The sequence below is a fragment of the Plectropomus leopardus genome, chromosome 7 (assembly GCF_008729295.1).
Source record: "Plectropomus leopardus isolate mb chromosome 7, YSFRI_Pleo_2.0, whole genome shotgun sequence".
Classification (NCBI taxonomy): Eukaryota; Metazoa; Chordata; class Actinopteri; order Perciformes; family Serranidae; genus Plectropomus; species Plectropomus leopardus.
Window position 1 is genome coordinate 28,975,095 of NC_056469.1, and position 27,014 is coordinate 29,002,108.

Below are 27,014 nucleotides of genomic sequence, written 5' to 3' on the forward strand. Positions count from 1 at the left end.
CACAAACTTATAATTCAGTTAGGCTGTTAGCTTCCCGGTGACAGTGATGACTTTACATTACTGCCTGCGCTCACTGGCCGCACAGAATAGCCCCATTCAGATGAAAGAGAATCAATAGGCCTTTGTGGGGAAACTGCACTCTGGTTTAGGGTAAAATCTGTGGAAAATGTCCACATATGTGATGTATTTTTTACAGAATGGCCAGACATATGACATGAACTTAGGTAAAACAGGACAGGTTTATTAAATCATGTCTTATTTCTTAATGGAAGACGTTAGGTTTGGTAGGAGGACTGTCAAGTGACCTGCAGTCCCATGACTAGAAATCTGAGCAGGAGGTGGACAGATTTTAACTTACTGGAAAGAAGTTAAATTCTTTAAGCTGTTTGGTTCACAAAAAAAGGCAGCAATATCTTAAAATAAACTCTGAAACATAATTTAATAAGTAATTAAATGATTTTCAATGAGAAATGTGATAATCTTGTTAGATAAGATAATCACATTAGCCACAACTCCATCTCTTTTTTTTATGTTTCTGTGTTGCAGCTATAAAGAAGACCATTGTTCCTATCCGGGTCATGTTTTATTGCAGTAAAGATAACCACATTAGAGCACGATGAAATGGTTACAGCAAATAAAATCTTGGCATTTCTTTTAACAACAGGTGGCTGGGATCTACTGCACAAAGAAAATGTGTCTGTCACGTACAAATACAGGCCATTTAAAGTGGTAAAAAGTGATTATACACAAATAAAAACATATTTCAATGAATATTGTATACCATTTCTGCTCATAGATGCCTCCAAATCCTGGATATTTAAAGGTTACTTGACAATTTTGTTTTTAACAGACAAGTCTCACGCATAGTTTTCTGACTTGTTACTTTTTTAAACTTTAATTAAATTTCAGGGTTTGAAATGTCACTGCTAAAAGGGAAATGAGAGAATATACTAACTCCATAAGTTCAGCTCACTGAAGGAACAACACCATGTGGCCAAAAGTATGTGGACACCTGAGCATTCAACTCATATGTAATTTTGTTCCAAAACCTGGTTTCCTTTCTCCTTTACCCACAGCAGGGAAATTTGCAACAAGGTACACAAGAATATATGACCGGGGTGTCCATATACATTTGGCCAGATACAGTTGCTTTTATCATATCTTATTAATGTTGAGCCAGTACATTTTGCACATGGCTGCTTCCTATTACTGGCAACACATTTAAAGCCATCATCTCTCTCTACTTGCATGCCTGCTGCAGCCCTACTGAGCTCAAGATAAGGGGAGTCGGCCTCTGCAGCGCCTCCTGCTGGATGACAGAGGGCACGGCTCGCTTGTCGACCTGCTGTCGCCTCATCCGGATAACAGCTGCGTCTACCTGAGCTGCTGCTCTCTTGCTCTGCTGGTCGTCCAGCAGCTGCAAACAGGCACGCTGCAACCTCGCCAGCTCACCCTCAGAGGACATGAGACATCGCCTGAGCACCGCGCTGCCCTGAGAGACAAACAGGAAACACGTTCAGCCTGGTTTGGTTGGTTTGAGACACTTAGCAGGCAACAAAAAGGGAGGTAAGTGTTAAACCACTAAATGCTGTTTTTAATATGGTGTGAACATCTGTCAGCATATTTGAATATGACGAGATCCTGGTGTGTTCATTTTCACACGTAAGAAGAGAAGATCCTATTATATGGAAGACAACTTCAAACAAAAGTTTAACGATATAGAGGAGGGATGACTCTGTATCCCACAATGTGCTTGTTTGCTGCTTTTCCCTATTTTTAGGTCAGTGTGTGTTTATGAGTCTCCTGGTTATCTGCAGCCTCTAATATGGTTTCAAACTTCTTTTTTTAGTAATGTGACCCCTTTGAAATACAGCCCCGGTTCCAAAAATATTGGGACGTTGTGTAAAATGTGTATAAAAAACTTTTTGGCCTATATTTAATTTAATACAGTACAAAGGCGAGATATTTAATATTCAAACTGATAAAGTCATTCTGAATTTGATGCCTGCTGAAATGTTGTGACAGAGGTAACATAAGACTGTTGTAAAATACCCAATAAAAACACATTTGGAATTTTTCACAGGTAAACAAGGTCATCTTAACAGATTTAGTATCATGAATGGGTATGAAAGGAACATCGTTAAAAGGCTCAACTGTTCACCAGCAAGGATCGCTTTCTTTGCGAAAAACTGTGTTTTATTTTTATATATTTTAGGAATTTCACCATCTGAAATATCATAAAAAGATTCTGAAAATCCAGAGATATCTCTACAGATAGGAGGCGAAACTGAAAACCAACATCTTTGACCCTTCAGCCAACACTGCATTAAAATCAACATGATTTTATAAAAAAAAAAATACACAGTTCATTGTTGCGTCTACAGGTGCACGTTTAGACTCTACCATGCAAAGTAAAAGCCGCATCATCAACATGCAGAAACACCGCTGACTCCTCTGAGCCCGGCCTCATCTGAAATGAACTGACCACACACAGTGGAAAGTTTGCTCTGGTCTGATGAGTCACATTTCAAATTGTTTTTGGAAACATTCACATTGTGTCCTTGAGCTGAAGAGGAAAAGGATCATCCAGTTTGTTACCAGCACAAAGTTAAAAAGCCAGCGTCTGTGATGGTGTAGACGTTTGTTAGTGTCAATGGCGTCAAAGATAATCTACGTCTGTGAAAACACCTGAATCCTCAAAGGTACAAACGGGTTCATGAGTAGTTTGCTGCCATCCAGAGGACGTCTTTGCTCATGCCAGCGAGACAATGAGACACATTGTACACGCGTTCCAACAAGTGTGGCTTTGCAGTAGAAGAGTGCAGGTACCAGATTGGCCTGCATGAAGTCCAGATCTGAAAATGTGTGGCGCATTATTAAGCCCAAAATTCCACAATGGAGACCCTGGACTGTTGAGCAACTTAAGTCTTAAATCAAGCACAAATATGAAAAAAATTGTCAGCAGTTACCAAATGCTTACTGAGTGTTGTTTAAAAAAAAATAAATAAAAAAAAAGGTAATGTGACACAACCCTTGTCCCAACTTTTTTGGAACATGTTACATGCATCACATTTAGAATGAGTGTATATTTAACAGAAAAAAAGAATATTCTTTTAGTTTTAACAATAAATAACTCGTCTTTGTACTGTATTCAGTTGAATAAAGGTCGGTTTTTCATTACGTTTTACACAGTGTCCCAACTTTTTTGGAACTGGGGTTGTATTCAGTTATATAATTATAAAAAAATTAATATATCAAGTGTAGTCTTTTACAGATTTAAAAGGTGATATTACAGAAAAGTGGTGCAGTTTTCTGAACTTGCCAGACTGCTTTAGCTGCTCGTTTATTTGTTTCCACCCTCTTAGTTATTATTTTGTCATTTAAAAAAGGGGTAGCTGCTCATATTGAATTAGATTGTATATAAAACTGGGATAGAATTTTATATTTTACTGGCTTGCTTATAAAATTTGGGAAGTCCTTTATATAGAACGGGGATGTATATACAGGGGGTAAGAATAAATAAGTGTGTACTTCGTCCTACTCTTTTGAACGTGTGATATTTAAGTTTAAGTGGCTTGAGTATTTGTTTATTGAGCTCTTTTTGTTTTTGCTCGTTGCACTCACTCAAATCTCATTGTGTAAATACTTTGTGAAAGCACCAACTACATCAACCATACAATATCGTTGCAATATCGATGTTATTTGGACAAAAATATTACATATTAATACACTCAGGTCTAATACTGTTGCATAAAATGCTTTCATAGCTCATCTATAAAGCATTAATAATTGATTTATTAAGAATTAATAAAGCCATTAGCTACAACTCAGTATCCTTTTTTTCTGAAGTGAGAGGAAGAGGATGGACGCCAAATTTCCGTCTCAATAATGTATGAGTTAACATGAAATGGCAGTAAACACCTGTATGAGATGAGCAGCCTCGGGCAGCTGTGTCCCCGGGTGTCTGTGATAAACCTGCACCATCGGCCTGTTGAGTTTCTCTCTGGACAGTATGTCTCCGCTGTGCTCTGGACCCTGCAACACAGGACAACACGGACACATTTTGTGCACTTTTTCTCCGAACCTTAAATAAATTCACTGAACCTGCTCCACAGTCAAATTAACTAACCTGCAGTCGGTCGTGGCTGTGACGAATACAGTTAATTTCCCTCTGCTTGCGAAACATGGCCTGCCTGGTGGCTGCAGACATCAAAGTCAGGTTTTGCTGCAAATGACAATAAAATAAAAAAACGTTTTTTTTATTATTCTAATATCTAAATGATGCCAGACTATTTCTGGATTGCATGCAAAGTTTTTTTAACATGTTCTTGTTATTTGTGTCTACCTGCAGACTCATCGTCTCTGCGATTTTCTTCACCAGGCCATCATTGACGGCAAGGTGAGCAGCTTTCTGCCTGGCGATGGCGTTGGCCAGCATCTGTCTGACGTTTTCCCGCAGCAGCTGCGACTGGTTGACGGTCGAAGTGGACGAATCCAAAACCTGTTTGCATTCTGCAAAGAGGCAAGTAATTGAGGTCCATATTCCAGATCCATATTGGATCGACTATTTTACTTCATTAACATATATATATATATATATATATGCATTTTGAAAAAGTAAAACAAAATCAACTTTGACCTTGACAAAGATACAATTACGATTAATTTAAATATATTTGTGGTATATCTGTGCTACTTTTTCAATAATGCAGTTTGCTGGGGATGTGCGTAAAATGAAGCTCCGTCTTTTGTCCTTTCTCCTTGACATTCTGCGTCACTTCCTGTCTGGAGTGTACCTGGTGTAAAGGGGCTGACGGGGTCTGTTTTGTTGAGGGTCTGTGCAGCGCTGCCGTGTCCTCCAGTGAAGCCGCTGTGAGGCAGCAGCTCCAGGACGCGAGCTCGCTCACTGGCGCAGTCCAGCAGCTGTCTGCTGCTCTGACCAAGAGCCTAGAGAGACATGAGAAAGACACATGAGGGCTGCAACTTACAATTATTCACATTATTGATTTTATTAATCCACTGACAGTTTCTTATCTGAAACCCACACTGGTTAAATTCACTATCACGTAGAAGTCAAATTAATAAATCAATCTTCACAATAGTTGCAGTCATTCTCAATGATTCTTCCAAGTTGACAGCCATTAATTATTTGACTAACTGTTTCAGCTCTAGTTTTAATACTGATTACCTTATTGTTAGATTATGATCCTTAACCCTTTGAAACCTGAGCAAATTGGTTTGATTTCCATTTAACAAGAAGTAGCTCAAAAATTTGAAAAACTAAGTAAAAAAAAAAGTTACATGAAAATTACCTGAAAATAAGCAAGAAAATGGTTTTAAAAAAAAGTAAAACAAACAAGAAAATCACCCAAAGTGCTGAAAATTATATACATATTTATTTAGGTTTTATCATATTTTTTCTGGTATTTAATGTTAAATATCTGAAATTATTATTATTATAAATATAGTTTTCAGGTAATTTTTCTGTTTTTTGCATAACCTTCTAATAAACTATTTTTTAGGTAATGTGTTTGTCACCTTTTACTAATTTCTTGATATTTTTGGGGATATTTCTTGCCAAGTTGGTAATTGCTTTTATTCCCCATGTTTACAAAAAATATCAAACCTGTTTGTTCAGGTTTTAAAGGGTGAAACAGCTTGTGAGAGATCCAGGTTTTAAAGGGTTAAACTGTGGGAAGTCTATAGGTCAGTTGCAGTGTTTTGTCCGTATGTGTTTGGCTAACCAGGTAAAAAAAATGATTCCAAGTTCCCTTGTTTTTTTAGGTTATTTTAACTGTTCATCTTGTATTTTTTATGTTGTTTGTGGAGCTGTTTTTTGGTAAAATGGGCTTTATTCTGAGAATTAAAGACATTATCATAATAGGTATTGGCAAGTTTGCAGAAGTAGTAATGTTACGTGATTTTTTTTCCATTTGTATAATGTGATCTCTGTTCAGAACTGGAAACTTAATGGTGGAGGTTATCTGTGCGTGAAGGCTTTGGCAGTGTTGTTTTTCTTCCATCACTCATGCCAGTAAATCACATGGAGGGGCAAGTGAAAAAGACGGGGGGGGGGGTGAAAGGAAAATGAGTCAACCGATGAGGAACAGGACAGTAACATAAATCACCTGTAGCTGGGTCAGTGTGTTTCTCAGCGCTCCCTCCAGATCCTGTTTCAACTGGGCCAGCTCTCTCCTCTCACACAACAACAGGTAATCGGCACCGTCTCTCTGCTGCAACAGAACACAGCTGTCAGCAAACGCATCTCTGCTTCATCTAACAAATGAACTTCGCAGTACAAAACTTGATGAATTAACCTGCCCGGTGTATCACTTACACCACAACCGGTAACAGATTTCACGACTAGGGATTTAAAAGTTATGTCATACGAGCAGTATTTTGTCTAAGATGAGCGTATTAACCCTTCAACACCTGGATCAACATCAGTTTTCAGACGCCTTTCATAGCCATTTACATCTCCGAAACTGAGAATTTGGTCTGATTTCTTTAAAAAAAATAAATAAATAAAACGTAATGAGCAACTTGGCAAGAAATGTCCCATAATTTGCAAAAAGAAAAAGAAGTTAAAGGTGAAAAAAAAGACCTGATAATTAGCTGGGGGAATAATTAGATATTATAAAAAAAAAAAAAAAAAAATAGAAAAATATACAGAATACTTTGCCATCATTATGATTATATATTTTGAAAATATTGTACAGAAGAAAATATTTCATAATCACATTTTCCAGTCCTGCTAAAGTAAGAATCATTGAAAGTTTTGAAAGGGTCATGGAATTTTGTGCAATGAAATAAAGTAAACTTTTGACATAATCTTCCACGTTTTAAAACATAAAGGCATAGCTGTTGACATTACGCAGCTCTTACATGCTTCAGTGTGTGACAACGTTTTGTTTATCATCATGTAAGTTTTATTTTCATCTGTTTACTAGCTGAAATTATGTTTAAGACTAGAGTTTGAATTGGATTAGTTTAAAAAAACTGCATGCAAGTCCGGCAAGATTATAAAAAATATATATTATGGCACCTTCAAAAGTCAAGGAAAAGTTTTGACGCGCAAAGAGATGAGAGTAAACTTACAGTCTCAGCAGTGGATGGCCTCCTGGACCTCTCCTCTGAGCTCCGCCTGTTCACCGTCAAATCGGTCCTGAGGCTGCGCAGCGTCCTCTCCAGGTGACCCCTCTCCCTCTCCAGCTTGATGCCCTCCTGGGCCACCCTGCCGGCCTGCCTGCGCAGCTGACCCTCCACCTCCCGCACCCTCCGCATGTACTCACCGGCCACGGCAATACTGGCCCCGGCACACTGCTCACGCAAGCTGGTAGGCGGGAACGGGGCCACAGACGTCCTCTGGGAGCCACTGGCAAACTTCAGAGGAAAGAAAGAATGCATTTTTTAAATGTGTGAGTCAGTGACGAACAGTTACCAAGTACATTGACTCAAATACTGAGCTTAACCCCTTGAAACCTGAGCAAATTGGCTTGATTTCTTCAAAAACATAGGAGTAAGGCAATGAGCAACTAAGGAGAAAACTATCCTAAAATATTAAGTAATCAATAGAAAAGTACAAGAAAATTACCTGAAAACTGGTAAAAATCAAAATAAAAAGGTCAAGTAAAACATAAAAACAAACAATAAAAAATAAGTGCTTACAAATAATAGTATTTATATAGAACAACAATATTATGATAAACAAAATTTTCTGGACATTTGGACATTTTCTTTTCGCTTTTTTTAAAGATAATTTCTTGCCATTTTTTACCATGATTATAAAACAAATGAAACCACTTTTCTCAGAGTTCAAAGGTTAAAATACATTAATACCTGAAAGGCGTCTGAATGCAGGGTTAAGTACAATTTTGAAGTACTACTACTTAGCCTAAGTATTTCCCTTTTTTGTTTGTTTTCTATTACATCTGTTCTATTACATCTCAGAGGCAAACCCTGTAACATGAAAACTTTAAAGGTGCAATGTGTAGGATTTATAGGGATTTATTGGTATCTAATGGTGAGGATCGCAGATTAGACGAAACTTCTCCTGGTTAGAATTTCTTCAATGTAAATTGTTCAGGTTTTTAACAGGAGCTGAATTATCCACAGAGGTCTACTCCTCTCTAAAACAAACAGACCAGGTGACTTATACCAGTAAAAATACTGAATAAAGCAGTTTAAGTTACAAATCAGTGTTTCTTCAATGCTGTTTGGTATATTGGAGATAGGCTGCTAGAACAGGTTCCACAGAGATCTCGTTCTCTCCAAAACAGACTTATTTTCCAGAAATGTGCCTGAATGCAGTACAAGACAACTGATGTTGATACAGGTTTCATATGTTTTTTTTATGACAGATGCTCTTTGGTACACAGAAAATCACTGTAACTAGGAAAAATCTGCAGATGTTTGCTTGTGCTACATGCTGTGAGTGTCAGGTCGCCTGTGTGTCTGCTGGCTGTGTTTTCTCACCATGGCTCCTGTAGTTTGGGGCCTCGACATCTTATTTTTGCAGATGCAGTCACGACTCTCTCCGCATTCCTCTCCTGTGATCTTATCGCTTGTTTCCGCTGCGCAGTCTGCGCGCTTCTCGGGGGTAACACTGGCGCTGCAGCTCCGGGGCCGGCTGCGGGTCCCGGGCTGCCCTGCCCGTGTCTGCCGCACCAGGCGCTCCGCCCGCCGGATGGAGCGGACCGTCCCATCGCGCCAAGACTGCGGTCCAATAGTGACAGATCCGAGGGGCACCGAGTGGACCTGCATCCCTCCACCGTCCTCCTGAGGAGAGTTTACCATCAGCTGTCCCCTCTCAGCCTAATTAAGCCCTCTGATTACTAAAGTGTGTCCACTGTGAGGCAGCCGCAGTGAAAACTTAGTGCGAGGTGTTGAAGTTTGAGCTCCATAGCAACACTTCCTCAAGTAACTGGAAACTCAAAGCTATTTGGTGATTGGACAGTGAGGAGAAGTCATGTCATTCAACACCGACTTTTACACTACTGCTGCTTTAAACAGCTAAACTTTTTAGCTTATTTTAGCACAGCGTGTCCCACAATGTTGCCAAAAAATAGTAAAAAGGTGACAAGGAAATGGCCTGACAATTAGCTGGGAAACCTATATATTAGGCTATTAAAAATAGTGAAAAATGTTCATCAATCTATTTTAATTGTGTATTATTATGGCACAGAAATAAATAAGACAGACAGACTGATAGATAAGCATTTTTGTAAGGTCATTTTCTTGGTCTTTTTTTTTTTTTTTTTTTTTAAATTTTTTAATGTATTTCTTGATGTTTTGATTATTTACACATAATTTACTTGTAACTTTGTTTTTATTTCTTGCCAGTTTTGGGGCTATTTTTTTGTGACTTGCTTGTCGCTTTCTCTTTATGTTTTTTTGAAAGATGTGTGGGATTTTTACTGAATTTTATGGACGTTTTAGAACCACTGTGTGCATGTTTCTGTACATGAACTCCTTAAAGATTTTCCATATTGCTGTGCAAAAAATATACAAAAATTGGCAAAGTGATGTTGCTTCTATCCTTAAACAAAGCAAATCCAAATGTCCTTGAGATCAAAATATTTAAGACAAGTGCATATGTGAGCGAATTTTTTGGGGGACTTTTTTGTCTCTCTTTGCAGTTCCTTTGCATTTTATTTGTAGTCACTATTAGTCTCTTTGACTGGCTTTGCTTAGTAATTCTTCCATGCATAAGCCTAAATTATCCTTAGACTATCCAAGAAGTCTTGCGTTTTTAAGTTAACTAACATTTAAAATATTGTTTAAAGAGCATTTTGTGATGGAAATTAAGACTGAGGGGAAAACTCCCACAACCAGCGCAATCACCAAGTATGCATGGTAATTAAGGAATACAGCATCTGTTGTTATTTGGATCAGAGTGTTTAATTCTCTTGAGCTAAAAGAAAGAAAAAGTCTCCAGTAATAAGTCCCAGAATAAGAATATAAAGCATGTAAACACTGAAGATAATTGAGAATACTTTGGAAAAACAAAAAGATGCATAAATGCAGAAAATGAAAGCAGTTATAAATATTATTTTGGTCCTTAGTGTTTCCCTCCACGAGCGCGAAAATGGCACTGTAAACAAAAACTGACTGTTCTGTACCGCTGAAGTGAGAAGACAAACAAAATGAAGACAAAGAGCTTCATAAAACAGAAACTGATAAATTCAGATTTCACATATCGTACCCGCTCCTGGCCCAAAAGGCATAATAAATGTTACTCAGATCCACTAAATCTTACCTTTCACAAGTGTTTGTATCAGCAATCACACTGAATGAAACAGAATCTAATCACTGCCTGACCATTAGACCCATGACATCAAAAAATTAACTAAATACAATAATCTGGTCATTTTTAAATTAAGTACTAAACATCCAGCTATAAGAGGCTAAACCTCACAAGAAAAATCAGACTGTCCGACTCTCTTAAGTCTGAAATTACCGATTCACTTCAGAGAGCTCAGTCATGATCATGTAAAATTAGCAAATAAAAGCAGATCTGCAAATGAAAAATATAAATAGACTTAATGTACACCACCATAAATATGCCGAAGAGGCAAAAAGGTGCTGCAGAAAGTGCAAAAATAATCTTCCGTCTGTGCAGTTAGTTTGCATGTTGTCAGTACAGCAGTCGTCCTCCATCACAGCGTGTGTTTGAAGGCGGTCAGAGGTTCACGTTTGTTCTGCAGATTCTGCTGCAGCTCGCCAAACAGATGGTCCCGCTCCTCAGCATCCAGCAGGATTTGCTACGCAGAAAAAAAAGAAAAGATGACAGTCAAGTATTCATAATGAAGCTAAAATTATCGCACAAATTTCACACAGAATACTTTAAAGAAGCATTGACACTATACTGGAATTTTCAAAAATAGCAATATTTAATGCAATTTCTGATAAAACAGGGAAAAACAGATATCATGGGCATTAAATTTCAATTTTTATTTGAAAAATGAATATAACAAGACTAGAACATGACAATGAGAGAGATCAGCAGAGTGACTGTAAGTAAACATTAAAATAAGAGAGTGGGAAAATGCAGCTGGTACTGGTGTATCAAGTGTCTATTAAAACCGCTTCAAATATTCAGAATAAATATGTAGCAATGAATCGATATTTTTGGCAATACTACTGTTAGCAAACTCTGTTAATTGTTCTTTTTTTATCCCCAACTTTTCCCTCCTGCAAGTGCTGCACTTTACTCTTTTTTAATCCATTTGTTTTTAAGTTGGAGATAGTTTAGTAATTCTCTACATTTTTTTGGAATAACCAATTTACTCTAATAAAAGCACAACCTGTGGCTGTATTGCATTATTATCTAAGGAGGCTGTTGCTAAAATCTCTGTGTTTTCTACTGCATATTTCTCTTGGTATAACTTTGAGAAAAACAAAAATCATACACAATCTGAAAGATCTGAAAACCTGGAGCTAGTGTTGGGGATTGTTTCACAGTTTTATTGTAAAAAATACATTAATTCAAAAATGAATAAATAATAATACATTTTTATAATAACATAATAATATATTATAAGAAAATAATAAAATATGTTAATTAAAAAAATAAAAAGGGCTACAAATAAGGGTCGTTTGTTCGACTCATCAGTTTTTTTGACCAATCATTATAGCTCTAAAGACATTAAATCATAATTTCCTCTCATTTCATTTATGTATGTTTATTTAGTATTAATTTCTTTGTATGTACTAATGTTTGTACCTTTTGAATTCTTGCACCTTTTTATTTATTCTCCCTTCTGATGCTATGAGGAACTGGTGCTACAATGCTGCTTTTTGACGTTTTTTAATGAATCGATCGCGGAGTTAATATGTGTCTTTGGTCTAGAGGATACAAACTTTGATGTTAAACTACCGCTTTGATCCTTGTAAACATGCACACACCGAATATTGAGACAGTAAGAAGCACTTTACCTCGATGAGTTTGTCTCTCTTGTCCAGGCTGTCCCTCAGCTTCCTCTGCTCTCTCTCTCGGTCCTCTCTGCTCTCCTGCCAGGCTCTCTCGGCCTCCTTCTTGTCTTTCTCCTTCTCCCTCAGCTCCCGCCGCGTGTCTCTGAGCTGACCCGTCAGAGAGGACACCGTCTGGACTGTGACTCTCCTGTTGACTCTGGAGAAAAGAAAAAGGAATAGTTGTAAAGATGCTGTGTTGTCTGTGTGTCAGTTATCTTATCTTACTTTATTTTAGCTGAGCATAAAGCCAAGTCTCTCAAAACCAACCAACTTTCAGACACCAAAGGGAAATAAAATCTGCTGACCGACCCCTCAACAGCTCACAAAAAAAACAAAGTGGGATAGATTTTTCTCTTAATTTTTTTTGGTAATTTATGCTGTACTTCATTTCCAGCCAGGTGCAATTGTTCCATTACACTGAGCTGTGTATGTTTGTTTGCTACTAAAAACTAGGCCAGCAAATACGATTTTAATTCCCTATTGATCTTTGCATTATTTTTTGATTATAAGCTATAAAATGTAAAAAAAAAAAAAAATAAAAAAAAGGTTTTAAATGTCTAGGAGTTCAACGTATGACATCGTTAGAGGTCTTGTTTTGTTTGAAAAAAAAAATAAAATAATGAAAAACTAAAGAAAAGCTGCAAATCAAACTTGAGAAGGTGGATCCAGAAAATATCAGTAAAATGTCACTATTTTTGCTTTTAAAATGACTGAAATACATTTCTTGATTGTGAAAATGCATATTATTGATTGAGTGATTAAACAACTAATTATTTTAGCGTGAAAAGTGTAAATCACCTATAAAAGTGTTTTGTTTTCAAGAAGTTGCAGGTGAAAAAGGTAGAAAAAATATTCTCAACTCCTCTCCACATGCTAATATCTCACCTTCACCATGTCCTGGTACTCCTGCAGGGCTGTGGTGAGTTTGGTGACCTCGTCACACAAGGTGGCGCTGTTTTCCCCCTCTGTCGGCCAACCCCTGACAAATAACAGGAAAATGACTTGTTGAGAGTCACAGCTTCCAAAAAAAAACCCCTCTGCAGCTTTATTTTGAAGGTGGAAGATGTTAAATGATGTTTAAAGTCATCTCCCCAATCCCTAAATTACACTCTTATATGTCACCTTCATGTCTTTCTGACATTTCTCCAGCTCCTGGATCAGAGCCTCCTTCTCCTGCAGGACAGCAGCGAGGGCCCGGTCCCGATGTCTCCACACCTCCCTCTCTTTCTCTACTCCTTCAGCAGTTGCTCCTTCTCTCCCAGAGTCACTCGCAGCTCCTGGAGCCAAAACAAAAGTGCATGTAGAGTGAACTGCGCATGGGACAAAGTACAACTGTACACAATGCCTGAGGAAGAGTGTGTGTCTGTGTGTGTTTTAAACTCCTGGTTTCTAATGTGTGTGTGTTTGTACGTTTATAATATCCTGGTTGCACTGCAGCACGGTGTTGAGTGTGTCCAGGTCTCTCTCTCGGTCTCTCCCAGCCTTCCTCAGCGCCTCGATCTCCTTCTCCATGCTCTTCTCCTTCTCTGTCACTTCCGAGCTCAAAGTCTGCAGAGCAGCCTGCAGATCACAAAGCAGATCATTCACATCTGATTAGACTGAAGTACGTCTGGAGAGCTGAAACACTGATTCACTGATAGAGCCTGTATCACCAACTCTTTAGATATCTGAATAATCATCTCAGTCATTTTTTTTTTAAGCAAAAAAATAGTTTTTCTGTTTGCACAGGTTTGCTGCTTTTGTCCGTTTATTATCAATGCAAAAGTGAAGACATCACTTTTGACTTTTGGAAGTTGTAACAATACATTTTTCACTATTTTCTGACATTTCACAAACTGTATGATAACTCAATGAACTGATTAATCAATAACAAAAATGAAATATAAGTAGTAAAAAAAAAGGCCAGGGTCAGCGCCGTCTTCACTGCTGCAGGCATAGCTGCCAAAACGGCTACCAAAGTTTAATTTGTAATAGCAATATTAATCATTTCTATCACATAAAATCACTACTTAGCATCCATTTATTGATACAATAGCCATGCAAAATAATGCAATATTATACGGTATCATTTTTTTCCCCCACCTGTAGTTTCTGCAGCATTCACTAACTTAAATTTAAGAGTTTGAAAGACCTTTTTAATACACAGAATGCAATCTTATTTTTTTTTTTTTTACAAGCACACCAACCAAAATATGAAAACATGTGACGACACAGCCTAGAATCAGTACTTCCTTGCAAGAAAATAATTTCTGTGTAATTTTAGCCAGAACTTTTCCACAGAGCTGGAGGAAATTGCTGACATGCTACTGTTGGACTGTTTAAACTGCCTGCAGACCTGAGGTGAAAAACAAATACCCATCACAAGACCTGCACTGCTAACACAAAAGCCTTCAGGGACAGCAGCACTGGGTCTGGTGACTATCAGCAAAAGCCCGTCTGCTCATGCCGATAACTGCTCCGCTTCAGCGAGCGGGTAGTATGTGCCATCATAAACAGGCCCAGCATGAAGCATGTTAATAATCAGGATGGAAAAGGACAGCGTCAGCTCTGACCTTGTTGACAGAGAGAGTTTCCTTCAGATTCTCCGTCAGTTTCTCAGTCAGCTTGTTGGCCAGCTCGGTGCCTGCTCCCTCCTCCTCACACAGCCTCCTGATCAGACCCATACACTCCTGCAAGAGAGGAAACATCTGTCTGCTTAGATCAATATAGCCAACACACTCATCTAATACACATGTTCAGTGTGAATTTAAAGATTTAAAAAGGAGCAGTGCAGATAGCAACCAGCCTAAACTTCTCCCGGTTAGGATTACGTCAGTGTTTGTAGTTAAGGAGGTTTTTATCGGGAGCAAAATTATCCGCGGGGTCTCCTCCTCTAAAAAACCAACAGACTAAGTGATTAAAACTGGTAAAACACTGAATAAAGCAATTTCACATTTAATAAATCTGTTTTTGTTTTTCTTTACGTTGCTTTTTGCAGAGGGGCTGATAACTACGGCGGCTGACGCAAAACATGAATGGCCCTATATAGAGCCACTGTTTGGTTTGTTCTTTCTGAGCTACTGTAGAAATATGGTCATGAACATGGCAGACTCAGTGGAGGAGGACCGCTCCCTCTGTAGATACATATGACTCATTCTAAGGTGACAAAAACACAAAATATGTTATTTACACCAAAGAATCATACTTATTAAATTATATTATATTATATATTATTGACTTTGTTTTTTTCCCACTGTAAAGCATCTTTAAGAATTGTGAAAAACGCTCTATAAATAAAATGTATTATTATCATTATTATATTATATTATATTGGCTTATCTATTATCCCAAATACCCACAATAGAGTTGGAACCATATACGACTTTCACGGTTCAATAACCATCTCAGAAAATATTGCAGTGTCATAGTGTCACAGTATTACAGAACTAATATGATCTGTTACAATGATAAGCTTTAAGTTAAACAATTTATTAATTTTAAACATGAAACCATTTAAAAATATGTGTAAAAACTCTCCTCTTTGACAATCACTAAAATGAAGGTAATATTGGCCGCCCAGCTGCATTTGTTTTTCAATACCAGATAAGACCTACAGGATATAATAACAGTCAGTTTTCATATTATAGTATAAACTGGTACACCACTGCAACAGCAGTCCACACACTGCAGGCTGGACATAAACTGATATGGATGCAAATGAGAACCAAATCTGCAGCTCCATCAAACACGCAGCCTCATTCATTACTTATCTTCTCATCCTGACACTCAAAATCTGTTCAAAATCACATGATCTGACGCCGAAGGAGGTGTGCGGAGGTGTGTGTGGAGCCGCCGGCTGGCTCCGACTCTGAGCCAGCAAGTGGGTGTATTTACTGAGGCATATTTATGTCATTGAAAAAAAACGAGAAAGTCTCTTCAGACTGTGTTAACCACAGACCTTATTTCAGGCATCTAACCAAAAATCCATTCAAAAAACCCGTTGACTTCAAGATGAGGGAACCGTGAACGCTGAAATGTTGCCACTTTTCTGGGTTTTAGGACTCATTCCTGAGTGACTCTATAAAGCAGATTATTTCTCAAATAAAACAAGTGTCTAGTGTAACATAATATAAAATCACGGGGAAAAGTGTAGCAGGGACTTTGTTTAAAAGCCACTTATTGAAAATCTTTTAAAGGGTGTAATTCATTCAAGCACTCTGTTTTAGATAAAGTTGTCTGTCCTCTTTCTGATAGGACAGTCCGGTTTGCTTTTGCCATTTAGTGATTACGTTAATCCAGAGTGACTAACAAAGAGTGCAACAGCCCAATAAAATCCTTGCTGTAAATCATCAACCTAACAAGCAGCTAAAAATAGAAGCATTCGTGATCAAAGCTTGAGAAAACATACTTCAGTGTCACTGCTACAATGCGGGCAACAGACAAAGCCGTTTTGGCGCTGCCGCTTTAAGGCCGTACAGCGACTTCAAAGACAAACAACATTCCTGTGAGCTTTGAGCCGCAGCTTCAGCAGCAGCAGCAGAAGATCCCTCTGCTGTGTGCATGACTGAGTCCTGTCTCCCCTCATCGCCTCACCCACCTGGATCAGACGCTCCCGGCTGTGCAGGGAGTGACCGAGGCCCTGCAGCAGGGAGCTGCCACCCTCCTCCCGGAGCAACTGGAGGAAAGAGGAGAACAAATGACAATGGTTTCCTTCAAAAAGTGTTTATGAAATGACTCTAGAGTATGGCTGAGTGAAGTATAATCCAGATCCTAAGGTCTGGGTTTAGGTGCTACATATGATGAAAACAGAGAAAAATGCCTTTCAGGGGATCATCAAATGTCGTATTTTGTCCAACAAAACCAAATATGTTGCAAATACCTGTCCACACCCGAAAGTATGCACCACAGCTACATGCAGGCCTCAGGGAACGTGCATGCTACAACCTTGTGCAGAACACAGACCTATATATTGGTGCAGACTTTGCAAAAAATTCAAATAAACAGGCTGAAAAATCGGCTTTGTAATGTCATAGGTTTTTAACTGCTACGAAAGAAAAAAATAGCACTTTATTTCTGTCATTCAAGCTGCAATTCCACCTTCGACTAGAACGAGAACCGCTTGGTGTGGGCTGTAATAACAGAGTGGCGTTGTCCATGTTTCAAGGAAGCAAGTTGACATTATTTATTAAGTATGTTTTTACAAAACGGGTGCAGTCTCTACCTAGTTTTCTTTTTTTTTACAGTAGGATTGTGACATAAGATCAAAAAAGCAGCAAATTCTCCCATTTAAGAGCCTGAAACCACCAAATGTTTGGTATTATTGCGTTAAAAATTGCTTAAATCGGTGGAGACATAACAAAAAAAAATGTCTTCACTGATTTACAGACGTCTCTCTCACAGTGTACGTCTGTGGGGAAAAGGTCTTTTTGGGCCCCAAAGCATCACATGACTGGTTTAATTCCACCAGCCCAGCACCTTTCCTGCAGGCTTGAGTTGGACAGTCGGTGGCTTTATTTGATATTTCTCCATAACTTTGTAATAACCTTCTTTGGAATCAACGGCAACACCCTAAGCAAATACGTCTGGTTTTTAGTCTCTAAATCCTCTGGAGTCTCTCTCAGTCTGAAGAACGCCGGCTTCAGAGGCGCGTCTGCTCTATGATTGGCTTGGTCTACACCTGAATATCTCTTTATCATTTTTCCCCCAAAAGAAAAGCAGTCACATCACTGTTTAAATGAATTTCAGTGCACACATCACCATTCAGGCAGTCTTTAACTCAGCAGTATGTTCAGTCGGTTATTAGCTGTCCTGCTTTGTTAAAAACTTTTTTTACTAATCTTTTCTTTTAAACCAATGTTTTATCATGTTTAGTAACCTTTACATAAAGTTAATAGCTCAGCAGGCTGTAATATACAACAGCTATCGGGTTATTCTTGTTTCTGTGGCTTTCACAGTCTTTTAATGTGTTTTTAATGAGGAAGTAAAGTTATAAATCAAACCAGAGCGGATACGTTCGAACATGTACTGAACACTTCTAATGTTTAAACCTGCTGCTACGTACTTCACATTAACTCTTACTGATATTAAACTCTGTGTGTTCACATGACGAGCTGAGATCAGGTCATGTGAACTCTACAAAGCAGCTGGGACGCTTTGTAATGATATTCTCTGTCATAAGACTACTGAGCCCGGGGCAAACTCCACCGGTCAGGGAGGATTCCAGAGAGAGGCCGCGTGAGTGTGTGTGTGTGTGTGTGTGTGTGTGTGTGTGTGTGTGTGTCTTTATCTGCACCTGTAAAAGAGGAAACGCTGACACACCCTTCAACAGACAACACAGTGCACCCTCCCTCCATTCCTTTCATAACGCTGTGTTTGTGCTCAGCCAACATTCACAGTGTGCTGTTTGGACGTGTGACGCAGGAGCTGCTGTATGATGCTGTGCTGTGTATAAAAAAAAAAGTTTTTTCTTGGGTAAAAGAAACGAGTTTGGGAAGCAATCATCTTTGTGCGGGTTGCATCACAACTTCGTTTTCAGATTATAGTTGAGTTTATACATTTGTTTTTCCCTATTTTTCATATACTTAGAACTACATGTGTTTTTATTATAATTTTATGTCGGAGTGGTTTCAAGTTTTTTAAAATTTAACTAGCAATATGAAATTATTTTAGCAGTATACTGAAAAAAAGCACAAAACTGAGTACACTTAAAGGGAAACTTTCAGTTTAGCTTTGTATCAAAACAATGTAGGTGTTATGTGTGAATGAAACGTGGTAAACTTCCCTCTATTTAACCATCCCTCCTCCCCCCACGGCGAAACTCTGCCAGATGACACAAACTGATGCAAAACGCCACCAGCTGACGTGTTTTGCATCAGTTTGTGTCATCTGGCGGAGTTTTGCTGGATCTCGGGCCGGTGTTTAATCTAAATGCTGTACTTTCGCATTTTCGCATTGCCCGCCATCCATGCCGCCGCCGCGGATATAAAAAGTATAGAAGCAGATCAAGAGACAGACCTGCATCCCTGTGTCTCAAACTCTGGCCAAAATCCGATTAAACGGTAAAATTAAACAGTGCTGATCAAATATAAATCAAGATTATGTTACTTCATTGCCTATTTCTCAATTGCTTAATATTGAGAGATTGTAAACAGGAAGTGGGCATCATACTGCTTCCTGCACAGTGAAAAATGGAGGCCAAAAACAACTGAGATCAAATGGTACATTTAGGCAGTGCTGATAAAATACAAAACAAGATTCTGTGACTGGGTTGCCTTTTTCTTGCCGACATTGTTTTCACAAACATGTTTTAGCTTACTGATCACACATAAATCACCCACCAGCGGGAGCACATCTATTGGTCTGGTGTGGTGCAGTGCATTCTGGTAGTTGTAGTTGTAGTAGTTGTTTTTTAGGACTTTTTGAGTAAAGCCTCAATTTTCTCTGCTTCCTGTGGTCATGCAGCACCAATTTCAAAAGTATTTATGTCTTTCAACTGCAGAGAAATCCTAGTTTTATTAAGGAGCCAGCTGTTTGTTACCCGTGTAAAACTTAAAGTCAACACTGACTTTACAAACTTGCGTCCTTTACATGTTAACGTCAGTTTACATGACGGACTCACAGCCACTTTACAATAGGCTTCCATCCTGTACTTAACAAACGTAATTATTTTTTACTATAACCATAAAGAATCTATTTCTAAACCCAACCCAGTAGTAGCTGCCCGGTAATGTGATGTTGGGTTGTGGTCATGTCCGGTATTTCTGTGAGATCAAGTTGCATATTTCAGTCATATCGTGCAGACCTTTGGATGGAGACAGGCTGTCTGTTTCCAGTCTTTATGCTAACTGGCTGGCAAGAAACCAAATAAACAAACTTCCCCAAAATGTTACGCTACTTGTATATTCATCTAAAAAGAACAAATTGAATACTTACAGGGGCCCAATCTTCTGATCCGTTAACTTCAGTTGTTTTGCTCTTCCCCTGTTTCAGCTCGGCTTCAAGGGTCCTGATGCGAGACACAGCTCGGTCCAGCTGGCCTCGCAGGTGCCTGACAGCGTGGTGAAACCTGCCAGTTGTGCTCTGAAATGACAAAATATTTCATAGTAAACACTGGTTGTGGCATTATTTACTAAAAACACAAAAGAAAGGTGTAGATTTAATCTTACTGGACTCCTGGACCGACCTCAGTTGCTCCCGGATTAACTATTGCAGCACAGCGTGTCAATATTTACAGCTCATACAGCATCTGGTCAGAGTTCTTCCATAAACTATTATTCAAAAGTTTGAAATCTCCTGCCACAAAAGCTTGGCTCCAGTCAGGTGTCTGAGGGATCTACTCTATATTTTTGAATAGGTTTCCACAGAAAATCCTCTTTAAAAATAAATGGTATTTTGTATGAAGGGTTTATTTTGTACATGAGATCAAAACAATGGTTCAACCAGACTGACAAAAGAAAGATGCAAATATGAAAAAAAATCCCTCTGAGCAACAGTTGAATATGAAAAGAACAAATCAGCAGTCACTGGTTAAAAAAATGGGGAAAAAACTGAATACTTATCTTAAAATGTGTGCAAATATAACTAAGAACAGGTTTCTGTTTCAGCGTCAAGTGAACAAAAATGCCTTCAGCAAGGTGGAATTAACAGGCAACTTTTTGCTTTAGCAAAGCTATTCTTCAAACTTCATAAAAGGCATAAAATGTTTATTGAGGATCTGGGGGGGACATTTGGTGTTTAAATTATACTCTTAAATATCTATTGAAATAACCATTATTGAAGGAAAAGTCATAAATATAACAGCTGATACAAAACTTTTGAGTGGTGTTGTACACATAGTACATTTCCAGAGTTGTGCCCAACTCTGAATTGTGTCAGTCGAAACAGATTTGGCTGTTCAACATGAATATTTGACTATTTGTTTTGTTCTACTAATGGTAGATCGGATATGCACAACAACTTTTTTTTGCTGACACTAGATATCAAACAAAAGTCAGAAAAATCCACTACTTCTAAGCAGAAGAGAGTAGATGATGTAATTTCGGAGGTGTACGGTGCAGAGTCTCTTCCTCCTCTGTGATGCTGCATCACGCACACTGCTGCTTGTCACAAAGAGTATCACATAAGTCAAGAGCACTCACTCTGCAGCAAAATCTGGGAACCAAAACATTCCCAGAAGCATATTGCACAGCACACTGACTACCAAAAAAAAAAAATAAAAAAGACTGCTCGACTTGAAGCAATCTCTGTCAACTGAGGGTCTCCGAGTGATGATTCAAATCTCCGACTTTAGAGTCTTTACAAGCCTTACTTACATTTCAGTAGTCAATGTTATCAGGCAGGGATGAAAACACTCACCTCTCGATGAAGTGGCATGAACTCGTCCCTCAGCTCTGACAGGACATCCTCGTCCTCTCCATCCATGTCACCCCCTCCGTTCTCCACACTCCCAAAGTTCAGCACCCTGTTCACAGAGGGCGACGCCATCTCGCCAACTTTCCCTGAGTACTTCCTGCCCAGAACTGGGATCCTACTCCCTGATGGCGAGCTCACCGGCTTCCCTTCGATACTTCTCAGCTCCCTCAGCACAAAGTTGGCCGACTGAATGCTCGGTGAGTCAAACGGGTCATCAAGAGAGTCCAGAGACTGAATGGACTCAGTGCGGGAGGACGCCTGTAAGGAGAGAGTGGACCCCGCTCGTGAGGACGGGGTGGAGTTGATGGACGGCACCCTCTGCCAGTGGAGGGGCATGCTCTGGGATTTGTCCCGCGACAACGCCAATGGGGAGAAGGGCTGGAAAGGCAAGTGGCGAGGTACCCCACAAACAGACTCATAATCCGAGTCTGCCACCCGCAAGGAATCACAGCCTTCGCATCCTTTGCCCTTTCTGCATCTTTTCCCCGTTCTTATAAAATACGGGCACGTGTCCCACTTCTCAGACCAGCACTCGTACTCTGAGAGTGCCATGTTCTCTCTGAGCATCTCCCTGTAGCCCTCCTTCTCCGCCTCTGTGTCGTCCTCGCTGGTGCTGCCTCTGCTCTGGATCTCCCGCGGGTGCCTCTGATGGTAGCTTTGGCGGACCCACTGCCTGATCTTGTCCCTCTCCTGCGTCAGCTTCTGGAGCCTCTCGGACGACAGCACCCTCACTCTGGCAATCACCGCGTCGAACTTGAACACCCGCTCGAGGACGCACACGCATTTGCCACACACAAACTCGCCCTGCCCGTTTCCTCGGGGCACAGACTGCCCCAGGATGTGAGTCAACACCGAGAGCAGATCCATGCCTTTGGACGGGGAGCTCAGGGACAACTGGGACTTGGAGAGAGACACAGAGGAACCCAGCGACAATGTGCTGCCTGTGAAGAGTAAAAAAAAAAAAAAAAAAAAAAAAACGCTTCAAACTGTGATTTTTGAACTCTGGAAAACTAAAGGGATTAAGATCGTAGGAGATTTATTTCAAGGAAAAAATACAATGACGTTTTCAGTTACAACAAACTTTTAATTCACAAAAGGGACATTCATTTGGCTACTACCAAATTTGCTATTTTATCACATAACTAACTTTTCCATTATCTGATATTCTGAATTGCAGTGCTACAGAATAATTTTTACCGGATCAAAAAAGCCATAATCATTTAATTTCTGCTTTTTACACACTGCCATATTCTGGCTATTCACCATGTTTGGACAATATTCAGTGAGAGAGAAGGAATTGAACGATGCATAAGTGGAGGATGACTTGAAAGAAGTGGTGAATTGTGTTAAAACTGTGAAAGCGATACATTTTTTAAAATCGTGATTAATAGCAGAATTTCTATAGTTAATCTGGATTAATCTCATTTTTAATCGCATGTTTTCAGTTACATTATTTTTTATTAAAAATAAGGTTTGAAGTCCGTAACGACAAAGTATAGCAATTTAAACCAGATTGATTTTGGAAAAAAAAACGCATAACATAATTACATTTTAATTAAAGCATAATTACATTTGACTTGTATTATCTGTTTGAGTCTATTACATGTTGACAGGGTTTTTGTTGATGTTATGGAAAATAATAAAAGTATCATTAAAAAAAAAATCTCTGTAATCAAATGTTTTATTTCTTTAGTCTCCAGACTCACCCCAGGGGCTGCTCTGTGAGGACCGGGACAGGCTTCCTCCTCTCAGGGACTCTGTCGGGGTCTGCGGCTGACTGGTCCTCTTGTTTTGGCCTCCAAACAGCCATCGCCTTTGGTTTCCCTGGAGAGCTCTGCCACATATTCGGCACAAGTCATGTTTACCTCTGGAGGACATCGCGGACAGAGGGTTGACACTGTCCCCCTTGTTGTCGGACAGATGTTGGAAATCTTCTGTAAATTAAAGCAGAAAAACAGGGATGCATTTACAGGGAGTCAGGAACCCACAAGAGGTCACAACGTGATGTTTTGAGCACCAAACAGAGACACTAACTTGGTGTATTTAGGCCTCCAAAATAACTTAAACTAAACAATATAAGTCAAGAATTTTATCATCATAATGCCAAAGCATAATGAAAATGCAACTGTGCCATCCTGAGTGGTGCGCACTAAGTGGGAGAAAATAAAAATTTCCCATGTATTTAACCCTCTGAAGCCTGAGCAAAATTTACTTGATTTCTTTTAAAAAAAACATGGGAAAAAGGCAACAAAAGAAGAAATGACACAAAAATTAGCAAGAAATTGGTATAAAAAGTACAACATTACAATGAATTGTAAAAAGATAAATAAAAAAACATTGAAAAACAGAAAGATAAATAACAAGGAAATGACAGAAAAAGTGTTGTAATTACAATAAATATAAATACAAGGCTCTGTTTTTGTCTATTTTTTTTCCTTGACATTTTCCCCTAGCTTTTTAAAAAATATTTTCTAAATCTTCCAATTTCTCAAAACTTGTTGAACATTTATATTACCAAATTTCTCATCGCCTTTTTGCCATATTTTTGAAAGAAATCAAACCAATTTGCTTAGGGTTCAAATGTTTCACCCTTTGCAACCTGGATCAACATCACTTTCCTTATACAATGTTCAGTTGCCTTTCACAAGTACATTAAAACTTTGAACCCTGAGCAAATTGATTTGTCTTTCAAGAAGACAAACAATAAAGACAACAAGCAACTTGGCAAGAATTATCCCACAAACGGCAAGAAATTAGTTTTTATTTTTTTAAAGCTAGGGAAAATGTAAAAACAAACAAAAAAAAAAAAAAAACAAGTAAACTATATTCTTATATATCCAAATTTATTTGACAGAATTATTATTTATTTATTTTTAACCTTTATTTGCTTTTTTGTGGATAGTTTCTTAATTTAAGCCAACATAACGTTGGCAGTGACGTTTAGTATTATAAATAAAAATAAACGCTTTATTTTCCGCTTCTCTTCGCATTAAAACCGGTCAGAAAAAAAGTTTACAGGCACATCTTACCCACCCAGTTTGACATACTTAGTGTCTCCCTGTTGCTTTGATTTGTTATGTTGTCTCATTTCTTCCCTGCGTGGATGTTTTGGCCGCTTTCTCGCAGCTCACAGCTGCTGGGTGTTTGCAGTAGCTTCCCACAGGGCGAGACACGTCGACCTTGAGCCACGCTGACAGCGAGTTCAGTCAGACTGATGAATGAAACTTTCTCTACACACACGAAGCTTTCCGCCGCTCACAAGTCAAATATGAGACGCTTCAATCATTTAAAGCAAGGAACTCCACTTTGACGCACGGCTTTAACATGAAAATATGCTTTTTGGACGCGGATAACGTGGTTAATTGCCTATATTCACGACATTTGAGCGTATAAATAAAGGCTGTTTTCTATTTTTCCGGGATCCAGACAGCATGCGACATGTTTCCAAAGGGAAACTCCTCATCATCCAGAGGGAAACAGTTGGATATCGTGTATCTGACTCTATTTTAAGCCACTGAAGTGCAGCGATTCAACGTGAAAGTAACGTCAGCGCGTGAGCTCTCACCGCCCTCTGTCTAACAAAACACACACACACACACACACACACACACACACACACACATATGAAGTATTTTTAAAGTCTTACGTTTGAGTCCTCCGGGATTCAGGCGCTGGTAAAAGTTTAAAGTCCGACTCGCGAGCAGGAAATCGTCATTGTCGTCTCAAAATAAACGAGGCGAAGTCACATTAAAGAAGTAAAGTTTCTTCAACCAAAATCTCACCCGGTAGCAGAGCAGGAGCCGCGTTGCACCACACCGGAGCAGCAGAGGAAAAGAGGTGGGTGTTACCTTGCTTGCGTCATCGGTCATACCTGTTTAGAGCAGCGCGAGCGCAGGGAGGAGGTCTGCAAACACTGGCTGGGAGGACGGCCACGCAGTAGGGGAGACCGGGTCATGTTGTTCCACCTCACTGCACAGCAGAATATTTATGTAACAAGTATTTCACTGCTGGAAAGATGTCCTATTAACCCTTGGGGACTGTTTTGCGCATTTTTGTGCACTTTTCATTCTTAATTTTTTGATAATTTTGGCTGTGTTCATGCATTTGGTATAATTTCAAGCTCAGCTCCTACAATAAGTCTATAATACACAGCATAAACAAATTTTATACATTAATTCTATTAAGTGCCAAAAATGCGCCACTGAAACCCATTCAAACTGCAATTTTTGATCCCAAAGTATAAAACATGCATTGTATTATTTTTTGGTGTCATTCTGGGCTTTTATTTTGGAATTTGTAATTTTTACTGCTTTGCACCTGATGACATCATTTTTTACCATATTTGGCATATGGTGAATATACATGCTATTTCAGGTGCACTGTCACAAACAATATTGCTGCAAATCACTGACACATCTCAGGCTGTGATAATAATAATAATAATAATAATAATAATAATAATAATAATAAAATTATTTATTATTATTATTATTTATTATTATTATTATTATTATTATTATTTATATATATATATTTCATCCTAAAAAACATAATGGCATTATGTCAAAAACCTGGCATTAAAACGGTTAAAATTCTGAAAATTAATGAATATTCAATATTTATGATTAGGAATGATGTTATAAACTTAATGAAAGTAGAAAATCATATTAACCTTTTGAAACCTGGAACAATGTCAGTTTTCTTGTACTGCGGTCAGATGTCTTTCACATCTATTTAAATCTTGGATACCAGAGCAAATTCGTTTGATTTCTTTTCAGAAAAACGTGGCTAAAAAGGCAAAGAGCAACCTAGATATGCAAGATATGTTGCAGAAAAAAAATTAGTTTAAAAAGACAGAGGGAGAGCTAAAGAGATTATTCTAAGTTAATAATATGTTTTTTAAAAGGGAAAAATGTCCAATGTTTTTACCCTTTAATCTTGCTTTTCTTAATTTCTCTCTTTTTTTCTTTTTCTTTCATTTGTTAATTTTGGAGTTTTTCTTTTGTTGTTTATTTTGTTGTTTTTTGCTTTAGGGGTGATTTTCTTGTTACTTGTTAACTTCTTCCCATGTTTTAGATAGAAGTCATGCCAATTTGCACATGTTTTAAAGTGTTAAACATGTGGACATAGTTCTTTTATATGCTGTTTCTGTGTTATATTATTATTTTTTGACAAATGTTTCTGGTGCTCCATCTTCACCCAAGACGTCAAAAAAGCTCAGTATAGGAAGTTCAGCCTTTCAAAGGCGATGATGTTGTACTTCTCCATTCCCATCATAGACCCTTTTTTTCATGATATTTGACTTGTTACAGTAGGAAAACCACAGGTGTACATGCTGAAATTAACAATGTCTGAATTTCATTTAGCTGCTTTGACTTCAGGTTCCTGGTATCCTGCGTGCCGGCTGATGGTCACACTCACTGAAGCACTTTAATAGAGCTGCAGCATCGTTAGTGTCATTAGCAACACCTGTGCTTGTCCTACTGTGACAAGTCAAACATCTGCTGTGAGAAAGACCTTTTGAGTCCCTTCAACACGACTCAGGATCCACTCACTGTCACGGACTCTTATCCCCCAGAGAGACCGTCTATCTGCTTTAAATTCGAATGCACATCTTCGGCACTATTTTCCTGAGGTCAGAACTAAAAGAC

General features: G+C 38.7%; 2 protein-coding genes and 1 long non-coding RNA gene across 3 annotated transcripts; all 3 read right to left on the reverse strand.

Moving 5' to 3' along the window:
* Positions 1-568: 568 nt before the first annotated feature.
* On the reverse strand, positions 569-9,033 carry ccdc105 (coiled-coil domain containing 105). Its single transcript, XM_042489168.1, has 8 exons — positions 8,476-9,033; positions 7,099-7,383; positions 6,129-6,233; positions 4,797-4,947; positions 4,346-4,512; positions 4,130-4,225; positions 3,922-4,035; positions 569-1,492 (listed from the first exon to the last, which is right to left on the reverse strand). Exons 1-8 carry the CDS (start codon positions 8,794-8,796, stop codon positions 1,241-1,243), a joined length of 1,491 nt encoding a protein of 496 aa, XP_042345102.1. The 5' UTR covers positions 8,797-9,033; the 3' UTR covers positions 569-1,240.
* An 845-nt stretch (positions 9,034-9,878) lies between these two features.
* On the reverse strand, positions 9,879-12,941 carry LOC121946367. Its single transcript, XR_006106005.1, has 3 exons — positions 12,859-12,941; positions 11,938-12,130; positions 9,879-10,763 (listed from the first exon to the last, which is right to left on the reverse strand). It is a non-coding gene; the product is annotated as an uncharacterized LOC121946367 (long non-coding RNA).
* Positions 12,942-13,202: 261 nt separating this feature from the next.
* Positions 13,203-25,206, reverse strand: si:ch73-95l15.5. The gene is made up of 8 exons (XM_042489969.1): positions 25,146-25,206; positions 23,070-23,297; positions 21,307-22,304; positions 19,885-20,031; positions 16,550-16,627; positions 14,526-14,642; positions 13,384-13,533; positions 13,203-13,250 (listed from the first exon to the last, which is right to left on the reverse strand). Exons 2-8 carry the CDS (start codon positions 23,239-23,241, stop codon positions 13,203-13,205), a joined length of 1,710 nt encoding a protein of 569 aa, XP_042345903.1. The 5' UTR covers positions 23,242-23,297; positions 25,146-25,206.
* Positions 25,207-27,014: the final 1,808 nt, after the last annotated feature.